The 25,888-nt window shown below is 40.4% G+C and overlaps 1 protein-coding gene across 1 annotated transcript; it reads right to left on the reverse strand.

Annotated features, from left to right (window-relative positions):
- Positions 1-62: 62 nt before the first annotated feature.
- LOC116034840 (MAM domain-containing protein 2-like) lies at positions 63-24,231 on the reverse strand. Its single transcript, XM_031277587.2, has 15 exons — positions 23,983-24,231; positions 23,742-23,852; positions 19,837-20,111; positions 15,815-15,899; positions 15,482-15,619; positions 13,555-13,832; positions 10,474-10,567; positions 9,855-10,001; positions 8,096-8,215; positions 7,804-7,943; positions 6,180-6,276; positions 4,922-5,080; positions 3,063-3,316; positions 932-1,016; positions 63-382 (listed from the first exon to the last, which is right to left on the reverse strand). Exons 1-15 carry the CDS (start codon positions 24,083-24,085, stop codon positions 336-338), a joined length of 2,133 nt encoding a protein of 710 aa, XP_031133447.1. The 5' UTR covers positions 24,086-24,231; the 3' UTR covers positions 63-335.
- Positions 24,232-25,888: the final 1,657 nt, after the last annotated feature.

Genomic DNA, 25,888 nt, shown 5'->3' on the forward strand with positions numbered 1-25,888 from the left:
CAGATCACGCTAAGCTATCAAGTATTCAATTCAGCAGTTCCAGATGAAAAGAAAATCCGAGATAATGGCGAATAACCTTCAAGCTTTATTAAATGAGCATTAATCTAATGCATATAAATGTGAAGAAGAACACAGTTAAACACTCTCTGTTGCTACAGTGCAGAGAGAAATGCCGACTATGACACAACTGATATGTGTTGCTCTGTAAAAACAGGACTACATGATTACTTTTACCCACAATCTGTTCAGGTCGACATGCAGGAGTCAGGAGTCTGTAATGTGCAAAAAAAAAAACGGGGTTGAAGCATCCTACGCAGCGGATTTCCTCTTGCCTTCTACTCTATCTCATTGGAGGTTCCCACGGTGGCCTTGATCTCCGGTTCTGCAGGGGGAATCAGAAAGAAATCAGGAAGCTGCTACATACCTTAAAGGGTAATTTAGTGGGTTTTTTTCAACCTGTACCCCATTTCTCCATGCATTTGTGTCTAATAGACTGTGTCCAAAAATCTTTGAAATTGCTTCAGTATTGAGCGAGAGCGCATTGACGGTCCGGTCCGGTGCGACTGTGAACCCAGCTGCAATGTAACCTAATGGGTCAATTGTGCACTAAAAGTGATTTTATTTTTGCTACTGACAGGCTCAGATTGCAATTAAAAGTTTCTGACAACATTATCAATCTCACGTGGTGACTTTTCGTCCATAGACAGCTGTGTAGAGTCGGGCGGGCATTCTGGGAGTTGTTTCGCAGTAGGCCACAGAAATTAAAGGCTCCTGTTATCTAAAAGATTGTCAGTGTTGTGGTGGCTCAATATTTAAATGATTTGGACTATGTGGATTGTCAAAAATTCCTGTGCATGTTTCGGGGATGTTTCATCTTTAGCCATGTGTTAAAACAAATATCTTAAATATTTTATAATATTTTTTTGTTCACCTGGGCAAGGTCCGCCTTCCAAGATAATGTCATCGATGGCGATGTCACTCCTTACTGATGAACCTCGGGTCGCCTCGAACACAATCTGGAACAGAGACACAAAGAGAGAAACAATCACTCAATCAGTTTCTCACTGTGAGCGGTAGGCAGTGGTAGAAGAAGCACTCAGATCCTTCAGTAGGCAAACGTGTACTAATACAACTATGTAATAAACCAGGGGTCACCAACCTTTTTGAAACTGAGAGCTACTTCATGGGTACCGAGTCATGCGAAGGGCTACCAGTTTGATACGCTCTTCTAAAATTTGCTCAGTTTGCCTTTAGTTATATATGATTATTAATGATTAATGATACTCATCTATGTGAAGACACTGATTACGTTAATGATTTCTCACAATAATTATCAACAATGACTTAAGGTGGGAAACAGATAATGTCAATATTCAATTTTCATTTTTAGAACAGGCCTGAGGGCTACTCATGTGGTCCTTGGGGGCTACCTGGTGCACGCGGGCACCATGTTGGTGACCCCTGTAATAAACCATTACACATAAAAGTCCTACTTAAATTCGAAATACTGCCTTGCGGTTGTCTGCCTCCGCTAACCAGTCTGTCATGGTTGTGTATGTTTCAGTTTCCTGTTTTATTTTGTAGTCTGTTTTCTCCCAGGTCATGTCTTGTTTTACTTCCTGCCTTGTGTGATTGTCCTGATGTGTTTCACCTGTTCCTGAGCCCTCGTGTTGTCAGATCATTGTATTGTATTGCGTTAGCGTGTGGAGTCTACCCCTTTGTCTCGGTGTTCCTGTTTTTGTTATTCCTGGTCTTTTGGCTTCTTCGACGTTTTGGAACTGTTTTGACTCCTGTCTTTAGGACTCTGTTTGTTGTATTGATTTTTGTTTTATTAAATCATCAAGCTCACCACTGCCCTGCTGTCTCTGCATTTGGGTCCGCCAATTCTCTGAATCCTGTTACACAGTCAAGTTACAGTTTACATTCATGTCTGTCCAGACTTTTTTTTGTGAAACATGGATGCTTCACACACATCTTCAACCCGGTGGCACAGAACATCTATACAATCACCACGATTTCAAGGTTGTCACCCAATGTTAGTGTCACCAATTCAGTATCTGACAAGTCTGGATCAACCACGGTTCATTTACCAGATATTATAGTTCCGGCACCGCCGGAAGTTCCGCCAGATGTCCCTGACTTTCCGCTTTCTTTGTGTTAACTTTAAACTCTGGTCGCATCGAGGAAACATTAACCAGACCCTCTGAGCAACGTTACACCCTGAAAATGGCAAGTTTTGATGGAAATTTGGATCGTGCAACAAGGCAGGCCTGCTTGGTACGTTCGGGGAAATTAAAAATATATATATGTTAGCGGAATTTACTATCTAACAGGGACATTTTGGGACGAATTTGTGGGGATTTGTCATGGACAAAGGGAGGGCAATACATTGGTGTTTAACCATGTATCCAGCTAAATTAAACAGCTCATGTTACTGTATTTTGTGAACAGTTAACTTCATTAATTTTTTTTATGTGGCATTGTCTTTTGCGGGGTGCAAATGTTCCACCAAAAGAAGTTCCTTCCCGAGACTATTTTTCAGAGCCACGCTCGCTGCGTCCGCAGCGTAGCGCCGCCCAAGACAATTGTGATTGGTTTAAAGAAATGTAAACAACCCCTGACCGTTTTTCCTCCTATCCAGGAGTGTATGCTCCTGTTGCCAGACCTTCCTCTGTCGCCCTGTGGAGATAGATCTGGCAATGTGAGACTAGTTGACCTTTGAGCTTTTAGGTATAAAAAGTCATCACTTCATCATTTAATCCTATAGGACATTTGTGGGAAATTTGAGATGTCACAGTACCCTTGACGTTGAATTAACTTTACCTGTCAGATAAATGTAGTGGATTATAAAGTACATTATTTCCCTCTGAGATGTGGTGGAGTAGAAGTGTAAAGTAGCATCAAATGGAACTAGTCATTAGTTGCACCATCAGAAGAAATACTTTGTAAAGTGTGTAAGCCAGCTGCCATGATTGTCTTCCTGTAAGTGCCCCCCCCCCCCCATGTCCAGCACACAGGCTTCCCATATAAAACAGTCAGGAGAGGTTTTGTTGCACTCTTGCCTGATGCTGGCTGTCGCTCTGGTACTCCACTGTGGCCCTCAGCCAGGCGATGCTCTGCTCGCCGCTCAGTTGCCACAGCAACGCATCCTCTCCGTCCCTGTGGAGGTGAACGCTGAGCTGACCCGTGCCGGAGCCGTACATGTGGTAGTAGAAGCGCAGACACTGAGGCCCCCTGGAGCCCCTCAGGGGGCGGGACAGCAGCCGGACACTCTGCCCAGGCAGCATGGGCGATGCCTCCATGTGCAGGTAGTATCCTGTCAATCAAAAGTTAAAGGGTTTGTCTGATAACATAATTCATGTCATGTTTTTGTATATTTAACAGAAAAAAAGAAAAGCTTTTCTATCTCTTCTGGCTGTTCTCATGAACCAATCATATGTATATAGCTATGAAAAGTAATGCACTGTAATTCGTAGGAATTTCACGGATTTATTGCTGTATGCACCACACTGACTGCTGCTGTATAAGTCTGCTCAGGTCTGCGTAGGGAGGAGATCAGGGTGGATGGGTGGGTCATAAAACCCATTGCTTTTAAGCCGGGGAAGCGGAGTTCATGTCTCGGGAGAAGTAAAGGGGAAAACGCAAGACTTTTACCCAGGAAACGCATGTTCGTGTCCTTGGAGTACTACAGTGCGTAGTTTCTGTCTTCCCCATGAGGAAGCAATGACAACAACACTGTTGGAGAATCCACATGACGCAAGCCTTCGTGGTCGTGCACCATAATACGTTACAAAACCCATTACTAACCTGTTCAAGAGCAGTAAGGCGACATCCACGTCTGACCTCATACCCTTTTCTTTTTTCAGCGCTCTCCAACTAGGAAAAGCCACACCAATCCACATTTGTCTTCGTCACTTTTTTGGGGGGATTTTAGTCCTTCTGCTGAATGTGTAGGTCTTAGGGTTAGGGTTTTTCTTAGCAGTACATTCACTGACTGAAAAATTTCATGGCCGCTTCTTTGAATTTTCAGCCATGTCTTCAACTGATGCATCAGTCCCCTTAAGAGGACTGATGCTAAGAGGCTAAGAGGCTCTTAGTCTCCAAAGCAACGTAAAACATATAACTCAAGCTGCTGCGCTCGTATGTCGCCGGACTACACCATTTTGTAAACACAGCCATACTGAGAAATACAGAGAGAGTGTTGTGGAGGTTATAAGGCTTACTCAGCTTTGTATCAACTCAATTGGCAATGGCTTAAATGTAACGGACGGTCACCTTTTGTCAGCTAAACTCAACTGCAACGGCCTCTGAAAGGACCTTCACCTCACGGTACCCTGTCACTAGCTCCCAGTCACCTTTTGTTGACTAAATTTAAAGGACAAATCCAGCACAAAATGAACCTAGTGGTTAATAACACATGTGTACCGAGTCGACCATTCTCTGGGATATGTTTTCATGCTAATCGAATGTGACCAGTTTTAGCGCAAACCGCTAATTAGCTTATAAAGCTAGTCGTCGGGGCACTGGTAAAGTAAAAAGAAATCGCTATTTCTATACCACTAACAAGGCTCAAAATATCACCACACTTCCACGGTAGCATAATGAGGGTCCCTACATGTTAACCAAAGCATTGAGAACTTTGTAAGTGTACAGACAGTTTATTAAAAAAGATAGTTTATAAAGACATTACCATTCATAATAAAAGTGGTCACATTCGATTAACATGAAAACATATCCCAACGGTTGACTCGGTAAACGTGTTATTAACCCCTAGGTTCATTTTGCGCCGGATTTGTCCTTTAACTGATATCATACGAACCCGTTTGTGAGAATGCGTAGCTTCTGAGCATGCCTTTGTTCTGTGTGCATTACAAGCATGTATTGTGGACTTGGAAGAAGAGTTTCAGCAGGGGACCCTCACCGAGTCCCGTGGTGTGGTCTCCTCTTGGCCCGGTGTACGAGGTCGGGGTGGGTCCTCTCCTCCACTCCCAGTCAGCATCATCACTCTGCCTGTCCTGAGTGAAGCTGCACAGGCCCGCTTCAAAGTTACAGTTTCCTGGCAGAGACGGCGACAACAGACCTGCAACAGGAACATGAACGACACTTTATGTTACGTAACACTTGAGTTTGACAGTCAATGTTGGAACACAGCTATCAACTGGCTGCATCTCTCTTGACTGACTCTAAATTAGACCTTAATCTGACTCTATTTTTTAATTTGAACATCAAATATCTATTTTTGTACTGCTGGGGTCCCAAAACAAGCTAATATGGCAATTGAAAAAATGTGGCAAAATCTGCTTAGGTCCACAAAGAGAGTTTGGGCTGGCCCTTGATTCCTTTATCGTAGAGTCCCCTTTATTAGCAGACCCAGGGGCGTCGGACTGGGGGGGGAAAGGGGACTGAGTACCCAGGGCCCTCATGTGAGGAGGGTCCAAAAAGATGCTAGAATGAATAACTGTGGATGCGGGAAGGGGCCCATAGAAAATGCCTTTCTACAGGGCCCAGAATGTTGTGCTACGCCCCTGAGCAGACCCAAAAGGAATCTGAGAGTTTTCAGCGGTGATATAGAATTAAAATCTGTATATTTTAGCGGACTGTTTTTCTGCTTGGGGTGGCGATGTGTTAACATTCGGAGTTTATTTATTTATTTTAAATTTGTTTAAAATCTCCGTAAAATCTGCAGAACATCTCTGGAAAAACTGCCAAAATCCTGGGAAAAACTTGTGGGGCCCTACTAACCCATCCTCCTAGTGCCCTCTGTGGACTGTGTGTGTTTCAGTGGTGTGCTGATTTTCGATTTTAACACTACAATTAAGGTGTCAAAAAATATTGCTGTAAAAACAGTTTGTATAGTTGATACAGTACTTTAGTGGCACACATTCCCTAACAAAATAGCATATGATGAAATTCTCCAAACCCGCTGACAAGCTTTTGGGGCCCCTACCAGTCATGCTGCAATGCCAGTGTTGCCCGGTTAATAATCCAGCCTCGACTCCCAGACTGGATTTAGTTTTCTTCTATAAATCATGGCTGCCATCAGCTTAACAGTATGGTTGTCTATTGTTTTGTGTATGTTGAGGCAAATCACAACATTTGAAACAAATACCACATTTAGATGAGGGTTGGTGGAGACACAGTACTCTTATTTTTTGTTGTTGCAGTTTTTTTTTCTGTACCTGCTGTCAGCTCACAGTCTCCGAGGCTCACACTGATGTCGTCCAGAGCCACGGAGCCGCAGTCCCAGAAGCTCCTGCAGGTGCTGACGAAAACCACCTGAACAGCAAAGGGAGCCAGTGAGCAGAGCTTCAGCAGCCTCACCACCAGAGAAAATACAACCACCATCAGCTCTGAATAGAACCAAAAGAGAGTGTGAGAGTGTGTGTGCGTGTGTGCACGTGTGTGTGTGTGTGTGTGTGTGTGTCTTCTTGTTTAACTATATTCGTGGGGTCCCAAAACCAGGAATACAGTATACTTGTGGGGTCTGGACAGCTTTGTGGGGCCAAAATGCTGGACCCCATAACTTTAAAGGGCTGTTTGAGGGTTAAGACTTGGTTGTAGGATTAGGGTTAGAATTAGGTTATGGTTAGGGTGAGGGTAAGGGTTAAGGTTAGGCATTTAGTTGTGATGGTTAAGGTTAGGGTAAGGGGCTAGGGAATGCATTATGTCAATGATGGGTCCCCACAAAGATAGTGCCACAAATGTGTGTGTGTGTGTGTGTGTGTGTGTGTGTGTGTGTGTGTGTGTGTGTGTGTGTGTGTGTGGAGAAAGCCTTTAAGCACTTTGGCATCTGGATGAATTAATTCTTATCATGCACATGAACTCGTGATGATGATACTGTGTCCTCTAACAACAGCAGTTTAGTAAATCACAGATCAGGACTTTAAAGACTCCAACAGCAGAACAGACAGTGAGGCTTTTCATTAATCTACTAGTAATTTGTTTCTTTCATTGTTATTTCAGCTGTTTAGTTTATTTGTCCTTCTATCTGCCCTACATTATTTTCCAATTTCCTGCTTCCTTCCTTTGTTTTTTCCCCCCTTTACTTCTTATTTTGTTGATCCATCCTTTTTATGTAAGTTTTTATTTGCTTGTTTGTTCCTTCAATTGTTCCTAAATGAGCTCTTCTGAAGTAGTTCCTTTCCTTTCTCAAAGCCATTTTAGTAGTGTAGCTGTTAGTGTCCACCACATTGGTCCAGACTGAAAAATCTCAACAACTATTTGGATGGATTGCCATGAAATGTTATTTAGGCATTCATTCAGAGGATGAATCCCTATGACATTGGTGATCCTCTGACTTTTCCTCTAGCGCAATGAGGTTGATTTAACTTTTTTTTTCTTACTGAAATTATTGGATGGAATGTCATAAAATGTGGAACACACACTCCTGTCCCTGTCAGGATGAATTGTAATAACTTAAGTGATTCAATACATTTTATCATCAGCTCAAATACTTTGGTTTATGACCAAATGCCTGCAAAACTAATCAGCCTCAGTTATAATTCATTTATTTGTTAATGTTTGATTATTCCTACACCTTTTATTCCTTTGTTCTTTCATGTGTTTTATTTATCCCTTTAATCCTCCCTTCATTTCTTTCTTCATTAATTTGTTCACTTACTTATTCATTTTCTCCTCCCATCCTTTATTCATTAATTCTTTTCGCTCCTTCACTCACTCCCTTCTTCCTTTTTTCCTCCTTTGATTTGATTTTTCCTTCCCTCCTCTTTCTCAGTCTCCACTATTATTCTAACTGATGGTATTCTCACTGATGGTATTCTGACAGATGTTATTCTGACTGACCCTGGCAGGCTGGGATGGTTGGAAGGTGATGTCCGTGCTGATCCAGATCCCTCTGGACTTCTCCCCCTGAGTCCAGATCTTCTCCTGGCTGCTCCCCTGCTGCAGATACACAGCGAGAGCCTGGTCCGTCTGGTTGTAACCTGCAGTTGCCAAAGTTATTTCTGGTTGGTGAGTCAGTAAAATAAATCACAGCACAGGATTCGCACATTGACTCAAACACCAACACAGAGGAATTGAAATAAGTCTTGGCAAATATCCTTCAATCCAGGGAGATTGTTCTGGTGACACTCACCCCTCAGGGAGAAGTAGAATCTCAGGCAGTACTTCATGTTCCCAGGCAGAGTTGGACCGATCAGGCGGCTAACGTAACCAAAGCGTGGGCTCAGCTGGGAGTGAGCCAACAGGAAATATCCTTGAAAGAGAAGATAGCCTTTATTTTCTTGCAAAACTGTCTCTTCCTGTGAATCTGCTTGCAATAAATGTTCCCATGATTACTCGCACCTGTTGTTGATCTTGATTTCAACACTTTTCAACAATTTTTCAGCCTCAAATCCAGCTTTGTTTTACCACATCATCGTCCAGAGGTTTCACTGTTTTTAAAGCTGTGTGAATTGATTGTTGGCCACAAGGGGTCAGAAAAAAAATCTAAACAAACAGACAGATACAAAGCCACCACCAAATCACTGGCTTATAAAGTTGTAATCGCTAACTTATTAGCAATATGACATATAAAAGCACCTGCTTGTTCTGGCAACATTTGCTGAACCAGAGTTTAAATGTGCCAAAACAATAAGCTAAATAAGGCTAAAAGGCTGCAGAATCGTCAAATAATCTTCCATGATTTTGGCACTACAAGAGTCCCCACAGTCAGAACTATTGGTTAAAGGAGTAGGCCACCGATTTAGCAGTGCACTCCTTTAACACTGCAAGACTCACAACGGACAGTTTAAAAAAAATAAAAGGTTAACATCAATGCAGCAGAACCAGAGATATAGTCGATTCACTCAGATTTTGGTATGTTATGCAGTGGTGGACTGTAACTAAGTACATTTACTAAAGTACTGTACTTAAGTACAAATTTGAGGTATTTGTACTTTACTTGAGTCTAGTTATTAGTTACCTTACAAATTATGATTTTTGCACACAAAACACATGTAGTTTATAAAATATGTTTTATTATAAATTAAACTACCTAACAATGTACAGGCCTACAAGTCCAGCTGAAATGATTAGGCCATGAAACACAGTTTGGATCGTTTTCAGTTTCTAAAATGTGAGGATTTTTCTGCATTGACTACTTTTACTTTTAATACTTTAAGTCCATTTTCCTGATGATACTTACATACTTTAAATTAAGTAACATTTTCAATGCAGGACTTTAACTTGTAACAAAGTATGTTTACAGTGTGGTCTTAGTACTTTTACTTAAAGCTGTAGTGTGTAGTTTCTGCCGCCCCCATGAGGAAGTAATGACAACAAAACTGTCGGCACGTCCACATGATACAAGCCTTCCGTGATCGTGCACAGTCCCCACCCCTCCTCCATGCAGTTGCTAGTAGCCAAGGAGGACACGGAGGATTAAAAAAACATGATAGACTCTTCAGAAGAGGTAATTATCTTCACTTGAATTTGTGCCACGAAAGTCGCCGGACGACACAATCTTCTGAACCTAGCCATACTGAGAAATAAAGAGAGAGTTGTGTGGAGTCTTAATTAGCTTTGTATCAACTCATTTGGTAATGGCTTGAATGCAACATACTTTCATTAATATAAAAAAGTTACGCACTAAAGCTTTAAGTAAAGGATGTGGATACGGAAGTAGCGGCTAATGTAGCCTTGAGCTGCGATTCTCAAGCAGAGATGAGGAGCGAGCTACAGAGGTCTGGTAAGCTCATGTCCTACTAACTCTACACCTCCAGATTTATTTTATTTTATAACTTCAGCCCCGACCAACACTAACTCACATATGCAGTAGTACTCCCCAACACATGTAAACAGACTTTGATTTGTAAAATTGGTTCTAAAATCCATTATGAGTTGTTTAAGCCCACCTGCCCCTGTGGTGTGGTCCCCGTTCCTAAATATGTTGGGCATCACAGACACTCTCCTCCACGACGACAACATCACCTGGTCCTGGATGTAGCAGCAGAAACCTGATTCAAAGTCACAGTTGGCGATGGAGGGGTCAAAGGTCGGCTCTGTGGAACAAATGTATGGAATCAGTGGGTTGATGTTGTTGGATGAACACTATTGTGACAGCAAGATTCATGTGACATGTTTTATGGATCCCCACAGGACGATTCTTACATTTGTAGTGCTACAATCAGACACAATTTTTCAAAGGCAAATTATAAAAACACAATACAATAAAAGCAATGAAACGTAAGGAGCATATTCATGCTTAGAAATGAAACCTTTTGGTTGACCCCATGGTCCTTACTCTACCACCCTTAGGAATAACTTGACATTTTTATCACACACATGACACATGAACCCTATAAGGTTTTATCTGTACGGCGCTTTAAGCTATTTGTCCTTTTAAAATCCTAAAATGTGAATATTTTGGATGTTCACCCAGAAAGCATTAAATCAGAAATACAACAGTTGTAAAGGTGACGTTAAAATGAGCCTGTTTAGAATTAACAGTGAGTGACTGTGGCTGCGACTCACCAGTGTCTGTGCTGCAAAACTCTGGAGAAAAGGAAATGTCATCAATTGCAACACGTCCGCCTCTCGGACTGTTAAAGGACACTTCAAAGACCACCTGAAGAGGCAGACAGACACATGGAGACAGACACTCATCAACAAAGGCAAAAACACAGATGTAGCGGCCGGGTTGGCTCAGTGGGTAGAGCAGGCACTGATGTACTGAGAGGTTTATGCCTCGACGCAGAGGTCAAGGGTTTGACTCTGACCTGTGACAATTTCCTGCATATCTTTCTCACTTAGCTGTCCTGTCAAATTAAAGGCAGAAAAGCATTTCTTTATTCATTTAGCACAAGCTGAAGTGAGTTCAAAGCCACAGGTCGTCCAGTAAAACTGTGTTACTGCCCACAAAGGCCAAAGAAAAGAAGATTATACTCCACCACATACTGTAAATCAGGAGTTAATAAATTTGAAATGCATTCGTTCATACATTTTTTTTTATAGTTTAAACTTTTCAGCAGTATATGGAATAGTTAGACCACCTACAATGCTGCTTATAGGTTAATTTGTCAATAATAATGATAATCTTTCTTGAAAAAAGTATTTTTTTCTCTATGGAAGCAAATAAGAGACAAGTATTTGAATTTTAACAGCCAATGAATACTTAATATTGAAATATTTTACTTTGAAAACCATGTATCTGAATGTATTTGTTCTGTTTCACCTCTTTAAATGGATTGGTCGAAATCAAAGTTGAATTCAGAACAAATACAGTCCCCTCCAAAAGTATTGGAATGACAAGGCAAATTCCTTTGTTTTTGTTGTTCACTGAAGACATTTGGTTTTAAGATCAAAAGATGAGTATGAGACAAGAGTTCAGAATTCCAGCTTTTATAAAGACTGCATTTCTTGTTAAAGAGGATAAATCAACATGAAGACCAGAGAGCTTTCTATGGGAGAAAAGCAAGCCATTTTCAAGCTGAGAAAAGAAGGAAAATCGACCAGAGCCACTGGACAAACATTGGGCATAGCAAGCACAACAATTTGGAATGTCATGAAAAAGAAAAAACTACTGTCAAACAGGTCGGCCAAGGAAAACAATAGTAGTTGATGACAGAAATATTGTGAGAGCTGTGAAGAAAACCCCCAAATCATCACTAAGTGACATCACCAACGGCCTCCACAGTGCAGCGGTGATATCACAATCCACTGTTCGAAGAAGACTCTGAGAGCAGAAATATAGAGGCCATACCACAAGATGCAAACCACTCGTCAGCAGTAAGAATCAGAAGGTCAGATTGGAATTTGCAAAGAAGTACAGAGATGAGCCGCAAAAGTTCTGGAACACGATCTTATGGACTGATGAGACCAAGATTAATATCTACCAAAGTGATGGAAAGGCCAAAGTGCGGAGAAAGAAAGGAACTGCTTATGATCCGAATCATACAAGCTCATTTGTGAAGCATGGTGGAGGTAATGTCATGGCTTGGGCGTGCATGGCTGCTTCTGGAACAGGCTCATTAATATTTATTGATGATGTAACTGATGATGGTAGCAGCAGAATGAATTCAGAAGTGTACAGAAACATTTTGTCTGCCAATTTACAGAAAAATGCATTCAAACTAATCGGGAGGAAGTTTGTCATGCAGTAGGACAATGACCCAAAGCACACTGCCAACAAAACAAAGGACTTCATCAGGGGAAAAAAGTGGAAGGTTTTAGACTGGTTAAGTCAATCACCTGACCTTAACCCAATAGAGCATGCATTTCAAAAGAATTTCTGAAGGGAGAAACCCCCTGAAACAAACAAGAACTGAAAGAAACTGCGGTAAAAACCTGGAATAGCATCACAAATGAAGAATGCAACAGTTTGGTGATGTCGATGGGTCGCAGGCTTGAGGCAGTTATTGCCACCAAATGCCTGGGTTATGCCACCAAATATTAAAAGTTATTTACTTTAAGATTATTTGTTCCATTACTTTTGCTCACCTAAAAATGCTGTGGTCTAATACAAACGGTGATATGTCCTAAGTTGTTTAACACATCTAGATGTAAATAGGAGGAAATAAAAGCTGAAATTCTGAACTCTTGTCTCATACTCATCTTTTGATCTTAAACCCAAAAAACAAAAACAAAGGAATTTGCCTTGCCATTCCAATACGTTTGGAGGGGACTGTAAATTCAGATACATGGTTTTCAAAGTATCACATTTTAATAGGAAGTATTCAGTGGCTGTAAAAATACAAATATTTATGTCTCGTATTTGCTTCCGTACTTCTCTAACTTGTATTACAAACCAGGTATTTCTATTATCTCTGTACCTTTAACTATGCCCACCCCTTATCTCACCTTCCATCCCCTGTGTATTAAACTTTAGTGTTGAACTTTGATGCTTTGTCTCCTTTTCCATGAAGTTGTAAATCACCTGAATTATTACATTTAAGTAGCAAAGGAAGTATGTTCTATAAAGCTTTGCGTGGTAACTTGGCAGAGCTAGACCCTGGAGACTGCATTGTGTTGCACTTTTGATGATGTTAGACTAGCGGTTCCCAAACTATTTCACTTCAAGGACCCCTAGACTGACACCAATTAGACCACCACTTTTGATAAGATTTCATCCCAGGGGCCCTCATTTGATAGGAGTTTTGCTTTTATATGTTTTATTACAGGACGTGTATGAAAACCATCAGCAGCCAGTTTGTCATTGTGTTACTTATTGATGGAATATTGTACTGAGAACCCCCTGGAACCGAACCCCTTCAAGGACAACTAGGGGTCCCCGGACCACTGTGTTAGACAAGAAATAGATCATGATCATGGTCGATCGACAAATCTGCGTGCTCGTGTTTTATTTGGTAATTTAAATTGTTAACATTAGCCACCATTAGCTACTGGTCATATTAGACTAATTAGCAGCAAATATCCTGAATGTATTTAACTGAATCTGCACATTTTATTTCTTATTAATGATTTTAACTTGTAAGAGGATTAGGTGTTATTTCTTCCTTCAAAAGTTACATAGTCTCCCTTTAATATTTGTTTATGTAAAAGCCAGCACCTAGAGATTAAAAGTACATAAAGATGACATGACATGTTCATACTGACCTGTACAGAGTACGGTGCCTTCAGGTCCACCTGCACAGGTATCCATTCTTCGAGCGTCCCACGCCAATCGCTCTGGTTTTCTACCCCCGCCCTCCACAGCTCCTGGTACTGACCCAGTCGGTCCTTGGTGAAAACAGAGAATAGGCTCCCTCTCTCCGCGCTGCGCTGGTACTGAAAACTCAGGCAGCCGGACATTGGCACCGTTGTCATGGGAGACACTAGTTTGGCCACTTCTTTGAAAGTCTTGGTGTAGACAGAGTCCACGTACATCAAGTGACCTGCGAGGGAGTTTAAATAGGAGTCAGGTTGTAGAATACAGCATCCCCTCAGGGACCATGACTCAGGACTTGAGAGTTTGATGTATGTAGCATTGATTTGGTGATTTGCCGGTCAACAGATTTCTGGACATCTGCATCAAAATTTAACAAAATTTGGTTAAAATTTAGATGTCTAGGTCAGTGGTTCCTAAACGTTTTCATGTCAAGGACCCCTAAATTAACATTTTCATGTCAATGACCCCTAAATTAACACAAATTAGACCACTGACCCCCATTTAATTGTGTTCCAGGGTCCCTTACCTGATAGAACTTTTTTTTAGATGTTTTATTATAGAAAGTGTATGAAACCCATGACCAAAATAGTCATACATTCTGCCGTTGTGTTACTTTTGGATGGAAATCTAGTGAAAAATAATGATTCCCCTTTTTGCTGAGGAACCCCTGGTACTTCCTCAAGGACCTTTGGGGGTCCTCGGACCCCACTTTGGGAACAACTGGTTTAGGTTATATAAACATTGTTTCAACAACATTTGAGTAACTTTATTTTATTCTGAAGCCGGTTCTAGTTGCACGTTTAAATATAGTTAAATGAACTGGCTGGTAAACAACAGTTGGTGTGATCAGTCTTTTCTACAGCTGAACATGTCTAAGACATAACAGATGTTTTTGCAGATTTTTGCAGGTGTAGGTGGCCTACTTTGTTTGCTCCTGCCATCATTAAAGGCAAGCCTGTTACTGCATTAAAAATATCTGGGATATCCTGGATGACCAGCTAAAAAGGGGTGTCAAACATTGTTCTTTTGAAGCAAGTTGAAAAGTTTAAATGTTTACAAGTCTGAAGTTAAAAGTCTAACATGCTAACATTTACTGACTAAGTCAGTCTGAAAAACTAAAACCTACTGAGAACATTTTAAATTATGTTTGCCACGTGTCATTTGTTTCCATCTGGGGCTTTTAATTTTACATGAGGTTGCCACGTCCCCTGATTTCAACAATGAAAAGACAAGGCTGATATTCTATGGTTCTGACATTAAATCCCATTGAAGAACCAAACCCACAATGACCTAACAAGTATCATGTGTGTGTATCAAAGCCTGATATATCTGTTTCATCTGTGCCATAAAGCTCCATTGTTGTTCAAAAACACACCAATGAGCTGCACTGTTGCTCTGGGTGACACGTTCCTTCATTATCATGTACACACACACACACTATAGTTTATTTTGTTTATCGTCTTGCTGCTGTTAATACTACTTAGAGCACCAAATGTGTATTAACCGCGTCTGAAAATAATCCCTAACAAACACTATTTATTCCTGTTGGAGTAACATTTGATAGGAACTACAGTGTCCAACTGTTTAAGGAAATTACTGAGCCTAGTTTAAAAAGAAAATTATACTATTTATGTGTGACCCCCTGTTACAGATGTCCATCTTTAGTAAGAAGGAATGGGCTTGGGGCTGAATGCCACAGACATGTTAGAGAAGTCGGAAAGTATTGAGAGACAAACTGATTCATTGTTAGTTTTGGTTTTACAATACAAAAAATATGGAGTAACGCCAGGCTTATCTTTTAAATTGGAGAGTAAATGTTGTCATGTCTGATTGAAATTATGGCCAAAGCAAAAACTTTGTATGAATAATGCTCACCTGTCCTGTTATTGTACGTGTGGTCATTGGGTATGTTGTTGTGAAGGATCTGGGTCCCACCTCCTCCCACATACCAGTTTACATTGGCGTTCCACTGATTACTGTATCCACAAAGGTGAGACTCCTCAAAATCACAATCTAGACACAGACAAATGAGAAACGGACCCGTCATTAGTGCAAAAGGCTTTTAACTTACCAAATATATCCATGTGAGTTAAAACAACATTGCACAGATGGCTTCTATCCAAAGTGACGTGCATATGTTGATTATTTTTGTCTTTTTGCTTTAAGAAAGATGTGTGAGTGCTGTACTGTATGTGTGAAGTCACCGACCCAGGCAGTATCCAGGGATGATGTGGATCTCAAAGATGGCCACACTGCTCCCTGCGCTCCGTCCAGGTTTACCTTCGATGACAACCTAATCAACAACACATGTTCAGTGATACCCCTTCAACCCTGATATGGAGTGACATGGGAATGACATCATAGAAGGCAAGCGAACATATGAAAGGTCAGAGAGAGTGAACACATGAAACGCCCAGCAATCTAATTTACTTTTTAAGCTCAGGAGCAGCAGATTTTCTATGAAATGACTTCCAGAGGGAGAAACGCCTCACAGGAAGACGGAGAAGAAACACATTTGTTAAAGCATGACGTCAGGGCTTGTACGTGTGTGTGTGTGTGTGTGTGTGTGTGTGTGTGTGTGTGTGTGTGTGTGTGTGCGCGTGCATGCATGCGTGTGATCAAGCATGATCTCAGTGGTAATTTATAGGCTACTTATTTAAATTAATGAATGGCATGTTTTTATATTACGTAGGTTAAACGTTGTGGCTCAACACTAAACTTCTTATGTGTTGGCCAATAGTTGTCTATTACAACATCCAGCAGACACAGAGCAAGGTTAGCATTCATTCAGAGTTGTGTTAGTGTCCACCTAGTCTCACATGCTGCTGGAAACTGGGCTGATGAGCACATTGAGACTGAACTACACAGTAAAAGGTCCATAAAAAAACTAAACAATGAGCTAAAAGAGGCTAAAAAGCTCTGTTGCGCTACAAATATGTGAACAATTTCCTTAGCTGAATAGTTAAAATTGTAACATTGTGGGAAACTTGGGGAACACTTCTTTTCTTTCTTTCTAAGAGTTAGATGGAAATATGTATATCACTCTTAGGGCTGTGCGTTCAGACTCTAGCACTGTAGTTAGTACAGTGCAAGAGTCCAGACCAATCACTTTATAAATGAAAAATAAATCTCTTTATACACTCTATGGTCCGGACGGGGTTAGCGTAGCGTAATTAGCATAAAGGCTGGAAACAGTGAGAAGCAGCCAGCCTGGCATGCTAATTAACATGCAAAGTCGGGTTTGTTTGATTCCTACATCAACAGAAATGTTTTAGGGTGAGTTACATAGTGTCAATATTTCTTTGCAATTATTCCTTTGGAGAGATGAGCCAGGCTAGCTGTTTTCCCTTTATCCAGTATGTATGCTAAGCTAAGCTAACCACATCCTGACTCCAACTCCAAAGACACAGATGTGAGCTTTTCTTCTAATTCTTAGAAAGAAAGCAAATACTTGTTTTTTTTTTCAAACTGAATTTTTCTTTACATGGGAAAAAATAAAGTGATTAAAGCCGTTTTAACCAAAACAACAGCATAAGGTAATTTTTTTGACAGCCATTTTTGAGAATGAGAAAACGTTGGTGGGCTAGTGTTTAGTGAGAGTAAAGAGCAGAACATGTTACCAGTCAGTGTGCAGCTAAAACCTCTGACACTCATTTTTTTCACCTCGGTCTGAACTGAAATAGGTTTATGCACTGAGGGGCCAGTAAAAGCACAGACCCGACTTACCATTATGTAGGTCATGACCCTGTCAGAGTCAGGTCTACCTCTGCATATAATATAAACATGTGCGGTACTTTTCCCACACAGTGTTTGGATAATGTGTGTGGGTGTAGGTGTGTGTGTGTTTCTCCACACACTTGATGCTGGTCTGAAATTGGGCCTGCATGTGAATATCTCATATATCAAAATATGTCTTCCTTTCAACAACAGCATGAAATGTTGTGATTTTCTTTTTCCTTCTTCAACAAAAACAAAAGTTGATTAATACACTTCTAGAGACAATATATCATGAGACATTTCTAAACTCATTGTTTTCTAAGAAGAATGCACATCATATGTTGGTCAGTGAGTCCGACATTTATTTTGTTTGCAAACAAGTACATAACATGAATGTTCTGCATTTTCTGCTTTTGGTCTGTTTTGCAGGAAATGGATATGATGCAGGTGCTTTAGGAGGTACCGTATAAACAGAAAACATTAAGGTGAATCATTGGTAAAAACAAATAAATAAAAAATATTGATTCTAGGGAAAAGAATCAATTTTAAAAATTGTCGCAAAAAAATTCGAAACAGAGGACACACAAAACTGTGTATGCAGATGATGGTATGTTGTTTTCTGCACCTCCACTGATTCTTTAAATAAAGAGGAGATGAAAATCTGCAGTTACTGTGTAAAAGAAACATACATAATTATGCACTAAAGTATATTTTTGTTGTATTGTATTGTAGCTCTTATTTTTAGAAAAGAGATAATTGCAAAGGAGCCTACAGTCAAATCTGGAGAATTTGATTTTCATTTCAGCTTCAGCTTTGGACCTTATTTCTCTCATAAAGCCGTCTGTGACAAAGTTTTCTGATGAAGACATGATTGTTTCTACTTTGAAGGCTTCCTTGTAAAATTATTACTTTTTACTCATAAAATTACAACTTTATTTTGAAATATTATTTTGTACAGTATATTATTACCACTTTACAATTTTATTCTCAAAACTTGTATCTTTAAATCTCTGATTTTTGTTTCATAATATGTATAAAGCTGTATATAACTGTCACTTTGATTTGTTTAAACTTCTACTACTAGAAGTTTTCAACATAAGTAATCCCATCACAAATTGTGTATTATTGTTAGGTGTTTTTCATGATTCCAGACTATTAGTAATATAGTGAGTTCACTTCCACATTCGTCTCCAAAACTGAAGGTTAAATTTACATGAAGCTTTCTGTTAATATTCATGGTCCCCATATGATGAATATGATTGATGTTTTTTGGGACCTTTTTCTGTTCACCACAACAAGTCCAAAATTTCCATTTGCACAGTATAGGCATCAAAATCTAACGGGTAGTTAGGTGTGAAATTTAATGAGCATATTCAAGCTCCTCAGAGGATAAACACTTTACATGTTGGATACGGAGTGACCTTGCCTGCACAAACAGAAGACTCTTAAGTCTGATTTATGGTTCTGCGGAGGCTCCACGCAGAGCTTTTGCCGTCGCCTACGTAAGTGGCCTTAGGTTTACACTTGTGCGTTGGTGTGTGCGTCGATCTCTTTGAAAGAAGAGCAAGGCTGGCATGTGTGTAGGAGTGTGTGGTAGAGTGAGTGAGAGAGTGACGGTGATTAGCTTCAGAGCGAGTACCGACTCTGGAGGCGTAGACGGAGAAACAAAGTGTCTCCCCTGTTCTTTCTGACCACGGTGGGAAAGTAGTAGCAGGAAAAGTTAACCCTCTCCTTGATTTCGTGTTCTTTATGGAGAAGGAGAACCAGGAAATTAGTAGGTGGATATGTAACACTACCAAGCCACGGCCGAGCGACGTGCGTCGCCACGACGTGTAGATACATTTTTTGAGAGGTGCACATCAGGCTACATAGGGTCGGACATAGGCTAGGTATCTCCACGTACCTACGTACGTATCCACAACATAGATTTTACACAGAAGCATAATTTGGCCTTTACTGCCACTGCCAAGGCCCTTAGAATAGTAAAATTGTCTGTATGCTGTTTGCTTCAAAGTACATTTTTATTTTATGTTAATAAGATAAATACAATGTTTTAGTATAAATTAAACTATTCAACAATATAATGGCCTACAAGACAACAGCTGAAATGATTAGCCGATTAAACACTTAGTTGATTGACACAACTGTTTTGATCGTTTCCAGTTTCTAAAATGTGAGGATTTTTCTGCATGGAGTACTTTTACTCTTAATACTTTGAGTACATTTTCCTGATGATACCTACATACTTTTACTTAAGTAACATTTTCAATGCAGCACTTTTAGTTGTATCAGAGTATTTTTAAAGTGGGGTATTAGTACTTTTACTTAAGTAAAGGATCTGAATACTTCTTACCCACTGTATATATCTTTGCGTTTATCTTGTCTTAAATTCTCCAAACTGCTGTTATACATCTGTCATTAGGAGGTAAAATAAACAACCTCCAGGGACCATGTATTTCAAGCTAGTCCCCTTTTTAAACAAAGAGTAGACACTATTTTAAAAAGTGTCTTACCCTATAAGGCTCAGTATTGCCTTGCAGATCCATGCTTGAGATAACCCAGCTGTCAGAGGGCTCCTGGCTGCTCCACAGCGGCCTGTCAAAGCTCTTTCCCTCCATGCGCTGGCTGACCTCCAGGATCCCCGAGCCGGTGATCTGGTAGACCAGCCTCAGGCAGCTCCACTCGGCCTGCCCCAGAGCCGGACTCAGCAGGACCCCTGTGATCTCTCTCTGGGACCCCGTTTCATCCTGGTCATCACTCACGGCTGTGTCCAATGCAACAAAACGTCCTGAAACAAAAAGGTTGCAGCTGTCAAGGAAAAAAAAAAAAAATTATTTGAGGGACATATTGTTATCCAGGGACAAAATATTGTGAGCATCACTTTATTTGACAATACCAGAGATTGGTTTAAATACTGCTAACTGGAATGCGGGACTAATATGACCTTTGTGGCAGTGTTTGCAATGATGTATTTCTTGTTGGGTTAAGTATTTTTACTATTTTGTCTATAATAAAACTTCTGTGAAGAAAAATGTCCAATCCTATTGCATGGGACAAAGGTTAATTGCTTCCCAAAGCTTTGTGCCGTTGCACAAAGCTTTGACATGGGATTGACCAATAGCACAAAGTTTAGTTTATGAATGAATTTACTTTATGCAAATGAGGCCGAGAATCCACTTTAAGCTCTTTAGTGATTTGCCACAAAAACTGATAAAGAAAAAGTGATGCAGTGAAGGAACAAGACGTTCAGTCGTTAGCAAGTCTGGATAAATATCAGTGGAGTCTGAGATCGTTATTGTAGTTTCTGGGATTCCTCTTCTGTGTGTCCCTTACCCTAGATATTACAGATACAAACATAAAACCAAGTGCTTGGAACTAAGTCACGTAAATTCTCTGAGAAAGTCAAATGTTGATTATTTAACTCGCTACGAGCCAGCTACTTGCTAGCTGTGAGCGTTAATAAGCCCACAGTCAGTGCCTGCATTGTACCAAAAAAGGTTCCAGTACCCTAATTCAGCAGTTGCATGACATGATCATTGCATGTGTCTTGGATATATGTTTATTCATACGTATATCTTGTAGGGGTGACCCCGTATAGTCGACTATTTGACGATTCTATCTAAGGAGCCTGATTCGATTAGGATCATTCCATTCAGTCTATATAGGGATGCTGATTGACTAATTTTACATAGAATTGCTTGGTTTGTAATAATAATAAATCATGATATATAGCCTATTTTTGTGGAAGTGTCAGTCTATTAATACTACTGTTAACAACAATTAGAAGTAAGGGTACTCATGTGGTCACAAATCCACAGTACTCAGTACTGGTACTGGTGAGTACTGGCCCATTTCAGGCACTGCCCACACGACAAGCAAGAACTAAGCTAAAACTAAGCTAAATGCTAACATGTTGCCATCATTTAGCAAAGAATGTTTGCCATTGTCACCATCACAGTTTAGCTTGTAAGCTTACTAACATTTGTGAATTAGCAATAAACACAAATTACAGCTGTGTCATTAGTTTTAAACCAAAGTGCTGGGCAGATTTTGACCGGGTGATAGATGAAAAGTCAAGATCAGGCAATCGATTCAACAGCTTCTCTTTTGGGTAGAGCAGGGAAGGAACAAGTTCTGGAACTTATCTGTAATTAAATACAAAAAGCTAAAATTCAGGCAATCAGTAATTATACATTAGGAATTCAGCTCCCACCATAACAGACACTCTTAGCTTCTTATTTGCTCGAGGGGCCTTTGCGCTCTCCTCACCCGTCTGTCATTCATTATTTGTCCCTGTGGAATGCACCGCTGCCTTAGGGCTCCTATATCCTGACAGCATGATTCATCCTCACACATACACACACACACGCGCACCCACACACACGTGTGCGCACACACACACACACACACACACACACACACACACACACACACACACACACACACACACACACACACACACACACACTTAATGTGGTCAATTCAAGATGTCTTTCTTCTTTTTTTGCCAACAAACTGCAGTTGTTTGCAAATGTTTGTAGGCTATTTCCACAAATTGACTGAATTAAAACTTAATTGATCATAGCCAAGCTGACGTATTCTTGATTTCATCAGTGTTTCTGCCAGGTTTGAATTCAGAAAAGAAAAAAAAAGTACATAAAAAGTGCTTTTTACATTTGTCTTCACTGAGAGGACTGAGAGAGGAGACTAAATGAGGGAAAACTGAGCACACCATCAACACACCAACTACACTGACCTTTTAAACAAGCCGGCCTAATAACAGGGATGGAAGCCGGAAAAGAGAAAGTAGTTGACGTATGCCAGAGGGAAGACTGACAGCGTGACAGGCTGCAACAGCAGAGCAAATTTCAGACAAGCAGGAGCAAGAATCATGGTGAGGGGAAAATTCTTAATGAGGAGTTTTCCAACTGGTCTGGCTGCAGATACATATACATGGTCTGCCTCACCAATCAAATACAGGTGTAGATGAGAGATGGTAAGGTTGGTAAGAAGAATACACCTTATGACTGAACGTAAAGACTGAAAGCAGGGGGAACTGCTAGCCTGGCTCTATCCAAAGTCAACAAATAAGTAAGTAAGTAAATAGTAAGTTTATTTATATAGCACTTATTACAGACAGAGTCACAAAGTGCTTCACAGGCCAAAATTATAAATACATTAAAAACAAATCAATAATCATTAAAAGCACAATAAAGCACAGTAAATCATAATAAAACACAAAAACCATAAAATACATAGTAATACAGTCGAGAATGTGGCTAAACTTTGACAACAAGCCTCTGGGAAGTCGCTACACCCTACTGTTGTTTGACAAGAACTAGTCCCAGCAAACGCTGCGTAAAAGCGCAATTTGTTGTTTTTTTTTTTACAATTCTTTGTAGTTTTTGGAGAGAGCCAGTCTAGCTGTGTCCCCCTGCTTTCAGTCTTTATGCTTAGCTAGGTCAATCACCTCCTGACTCCAGCTCTACAGTGAACACACAGACCTGAGTCAGTGTGGTACCTCTCTTCTCATCTCACTCTTGTGTAAAAGAAAGCAAATATTTCCCAAAATGCTGAACTGTTCCCTTTAATGTTTAAGGTGACTGGAGGACACAAATATTGCTGCCTGATTTACCCAGGATTTGGAAGTGTGGATGCGTGGGCTAATTTTCTGCTGAGAATAAAGTCCAGTTAACAGGACCCAGGCAGCTTTGGGCCAGTTAATCAGACCAGTACTTTGAAAAATGGTTAAATTTAGGGATAGGTTTGGTGTAGTTCAAATCTGGTCAAAGAGCTGAGTGTTACATCTACATAACCTCCACCTCTCAAAACAGACCTCACTTCATGTAACAATTAAATTGACAGGACTCTGCTGCTACATGAGGCATCTGTCTCCAGATCTGCAGCTAGACCCTTATCAATATTTGGTGCAAGGACTTTGCTTTCTCCACAGGAGTCTTCATATGTGTGAAATCTCAGCCCCGATTGCGCTGTGATTTGTTAGCAACACTTGCAGGGTAATGTACAAATTAAGCTGTATTCATCTGTTGGCTTTGATCACTCAACATAAATAGAGAGTGACATAACGTAGATAATGTACAGGCGTGTACAGAACTCATCTGTATCAGCTGCACTACAAACCCGGAGGATGCCTAAATGTGTTATTTCAATGACTCCAGATGTTTGGAAATACTGGAAACAATGCAGACCAGATGGGCTTCTTTTTACCAGTGTGCTTCAGTGTTACGGCCAAAAACCAGCACCAAAACAACTGCAACATCACAGCTAAACCTGTAACTGCTACTAAACAAGCCATGATAAAGCCTAGCCTACACTTTGAACAAGCCTCTAAAAATGTAAAAAAAAAAAAAAAAAAAAAAAGATGCTGAAGATGCTGGGAAAGTCTCCCAGCCAGTACCATCTTGATGCAGTGTCCAGCTCGTAAAGTCTGCATCTGACGTGTATCCGCAGGTGTTGGACTCAAAGTTGCAGGAGCCTTGCAATAGCTGGCCGTGGGCCTGGATGGTGGCTTTGAGAAAGAAAAATAGAGAAGGGAGAAAATAAAGAGAGGGAATGGCAAGTATGAATCATTGCAACTGGCATTAACAGAAACATGCCCTCATGCACCAGCACTGGCACAACCATTAAAAAGTACTCACCAGCAAAAGTCAAGAGGTAGAATGCAAGCATTGCAGCTTTTTGTGTAAGTAACTCGACCCTAAGAGGAATTAAGTAGAGCAAAAGTAGGTATCCCGGTTGCATCCACAGTTGTAAAAAAAAATAAAAAATACAGGGAGTTGCAGGCAAAGTTTTGTTTTTGAAGATTCCTCTTGTGTATGTTGTCTGAGTGTCTCTCCAGCTCACAGACTGGCAGCACACTGCAGACGCTACGCTGGAAAGTGTGTGTGTGTCTGGATAGCAGAGCTAGGAGGAGGAGGAGGAGGAGGAGGAGGAGGAGGAGAGAGAAAGGTTTCAGAGAGAGAGAAGAAGGAGGAGAAAGAAGGTGAGTGATGAGATAGTGGGAAGCCAGTGAGAGAGCAGGGGAAAGAAGGAAAAGGGAGGAAGGGGGAAAGAGGGTGAGGTGGGGTGGCTAGTGGGAAAAAAAGAAGTAGGAGATGTGAGGAAGGGAGGATAAAGTAATATTGAAGAGTGGTTCTGGAAGAAAAGGAAGGAAGATAAAGAGTAAGATGATTTTTTGATGCTACACTGACTTGTAATAGGGAAAATTATGCCTTTGTCATTCCCACTGTGCACCAGGATACAGTCTCCTGGGAGAAGTGCTGTAACACTTTGCGGCACTACCACTGATTTGGGTGAAACTGGATCATATTTTATGGCAAAAAGGTTTTCTGGTTTTCTCTCTGATGTCCTCCGGCTGGGGTCCTAATTTTGGCTAGGTCCCTAGCTGCAGTGAAAGGAAATCTTAATGCTACAGCATATGATATGATAATTGTTTAGACAATAGTTTCCATTTTAACTGTTTGGCACCAGTTTGGTTGAAGAGCCTTTCTTGTTTTCAACATGACAATGCCGCCCGAGCACAAAGCCAGCTCTGTAAAGAAATGATTTTCCCAGTTTAGTGTGGAAGATGTTGACTGGCATGCATATCACTATTATGTAGTTATTATGTTTTGTATAATGTTTTTGAAATGTTTCAATGTTTTAGGTGAAGGCTTCAAATTCAAGGCCCATTGGGTTTTCTGCCTCTCCCTGCGCTATACATTATGTTCTGTTCGTTGTATTTGTCATTTTTAAATAGTGCAAAAATAAATAAATAATTAAACTAGTGTCCTGACCTCAACGCAATCAATGGGTGGAATACTGAACGGGCTGAGCCTCTGCGTGAAGTCGCTGTTAATAGCTTTATATTTCTTGTCCCATAATCAAAGAATTTGGTCATGCATGTCAATAACAGAGCCCCCCAAAGTCCTACTGAAAACCTGAAGGAACAGCCAAAACATTCACTTTAAATATATCACAAGAAAGAAACCATCATGATACAGTTTAAGTGAGTGTTTATCCCTATTATCTCTAGACTACATGCTACATTAAATTAGTTTTATTACACGTCCATGCATTTTCTAGTTTCCATTTGTTCCTTTACTTGTTAATCTTACACAAATAAGATAAGATAACATGGTATCCATGGTATCCGTCCATGCCCGCCTGCCCATCGTCTAATAATCTACCTATGACTCTCTCAAACAATGTTGGGCTCAACCCTGAATACAGACTGAGCAAATCCCTTCAACCAGGTTCCAAAATCTTGTCGAAAGACTTCCCTACAAGCAGGATGTTTTTGCAATGTATTCCACAATCACATACAGTGTGTGTGTGTGTGTGTGTGTGTGTGTGTGTGTGTGTGTGTGTATGAGTGTTCACATACTTTGGTTATATAATATATATTATCAACATATTTTATGTATTGTATGCTGAATTGAATTGAAAACATGAAAACATGCCCATAAAAGCCCATCTGGAGGTAATTGGAATGGTGGTGGTGCCTAAATACACAAATGTTCTAAACTAACCTGTAGAGAGTCAAAACATTTTGCATCCATCTAA

This window comes from Sander lucioperca, chromosome 14 (assembly GCF_008315115.2).
Source record: "Sander lucioperca isolate FBNREF2018 chromosome 14, SLUC_FBN_1.2, whole genome shotgun sequence".
In the NCBI taxonomy this organism is placed as follows: Eukaryota; Metazoa; Chordata; class Actinopteri; order Perciformes; family Percidae; genus Sander; species Sander lucioperca.

What these genes read in the sequence shown, in the direction of transcription:
- LOC116034840 (XM_031277587.2), bottom strand. Translation starts at nt 24,085, where the DNA reads ATGCAACCGGGATACCTACTTTTGCTCTACTTAATTCCTCTTAGGGTC. An exon ending in GTTTTGCAGCACAGACACTG is followed by an intron (nt 10,002 to 10,473) that starts GTGAGTCGCAGC and finishes TTTGTTCCACAG; the next exon opens with AGCCGACCTTTGACCCCTCC. An exon ending in GGAAGGCGGACCTTGCCCAG is followed by an intron (nt 383 to 931) that starts GTGAACAAAAAA and finishes TTCCCCCTGCAG; the next exon opens with AACCGGAGATCAAGGCCACC.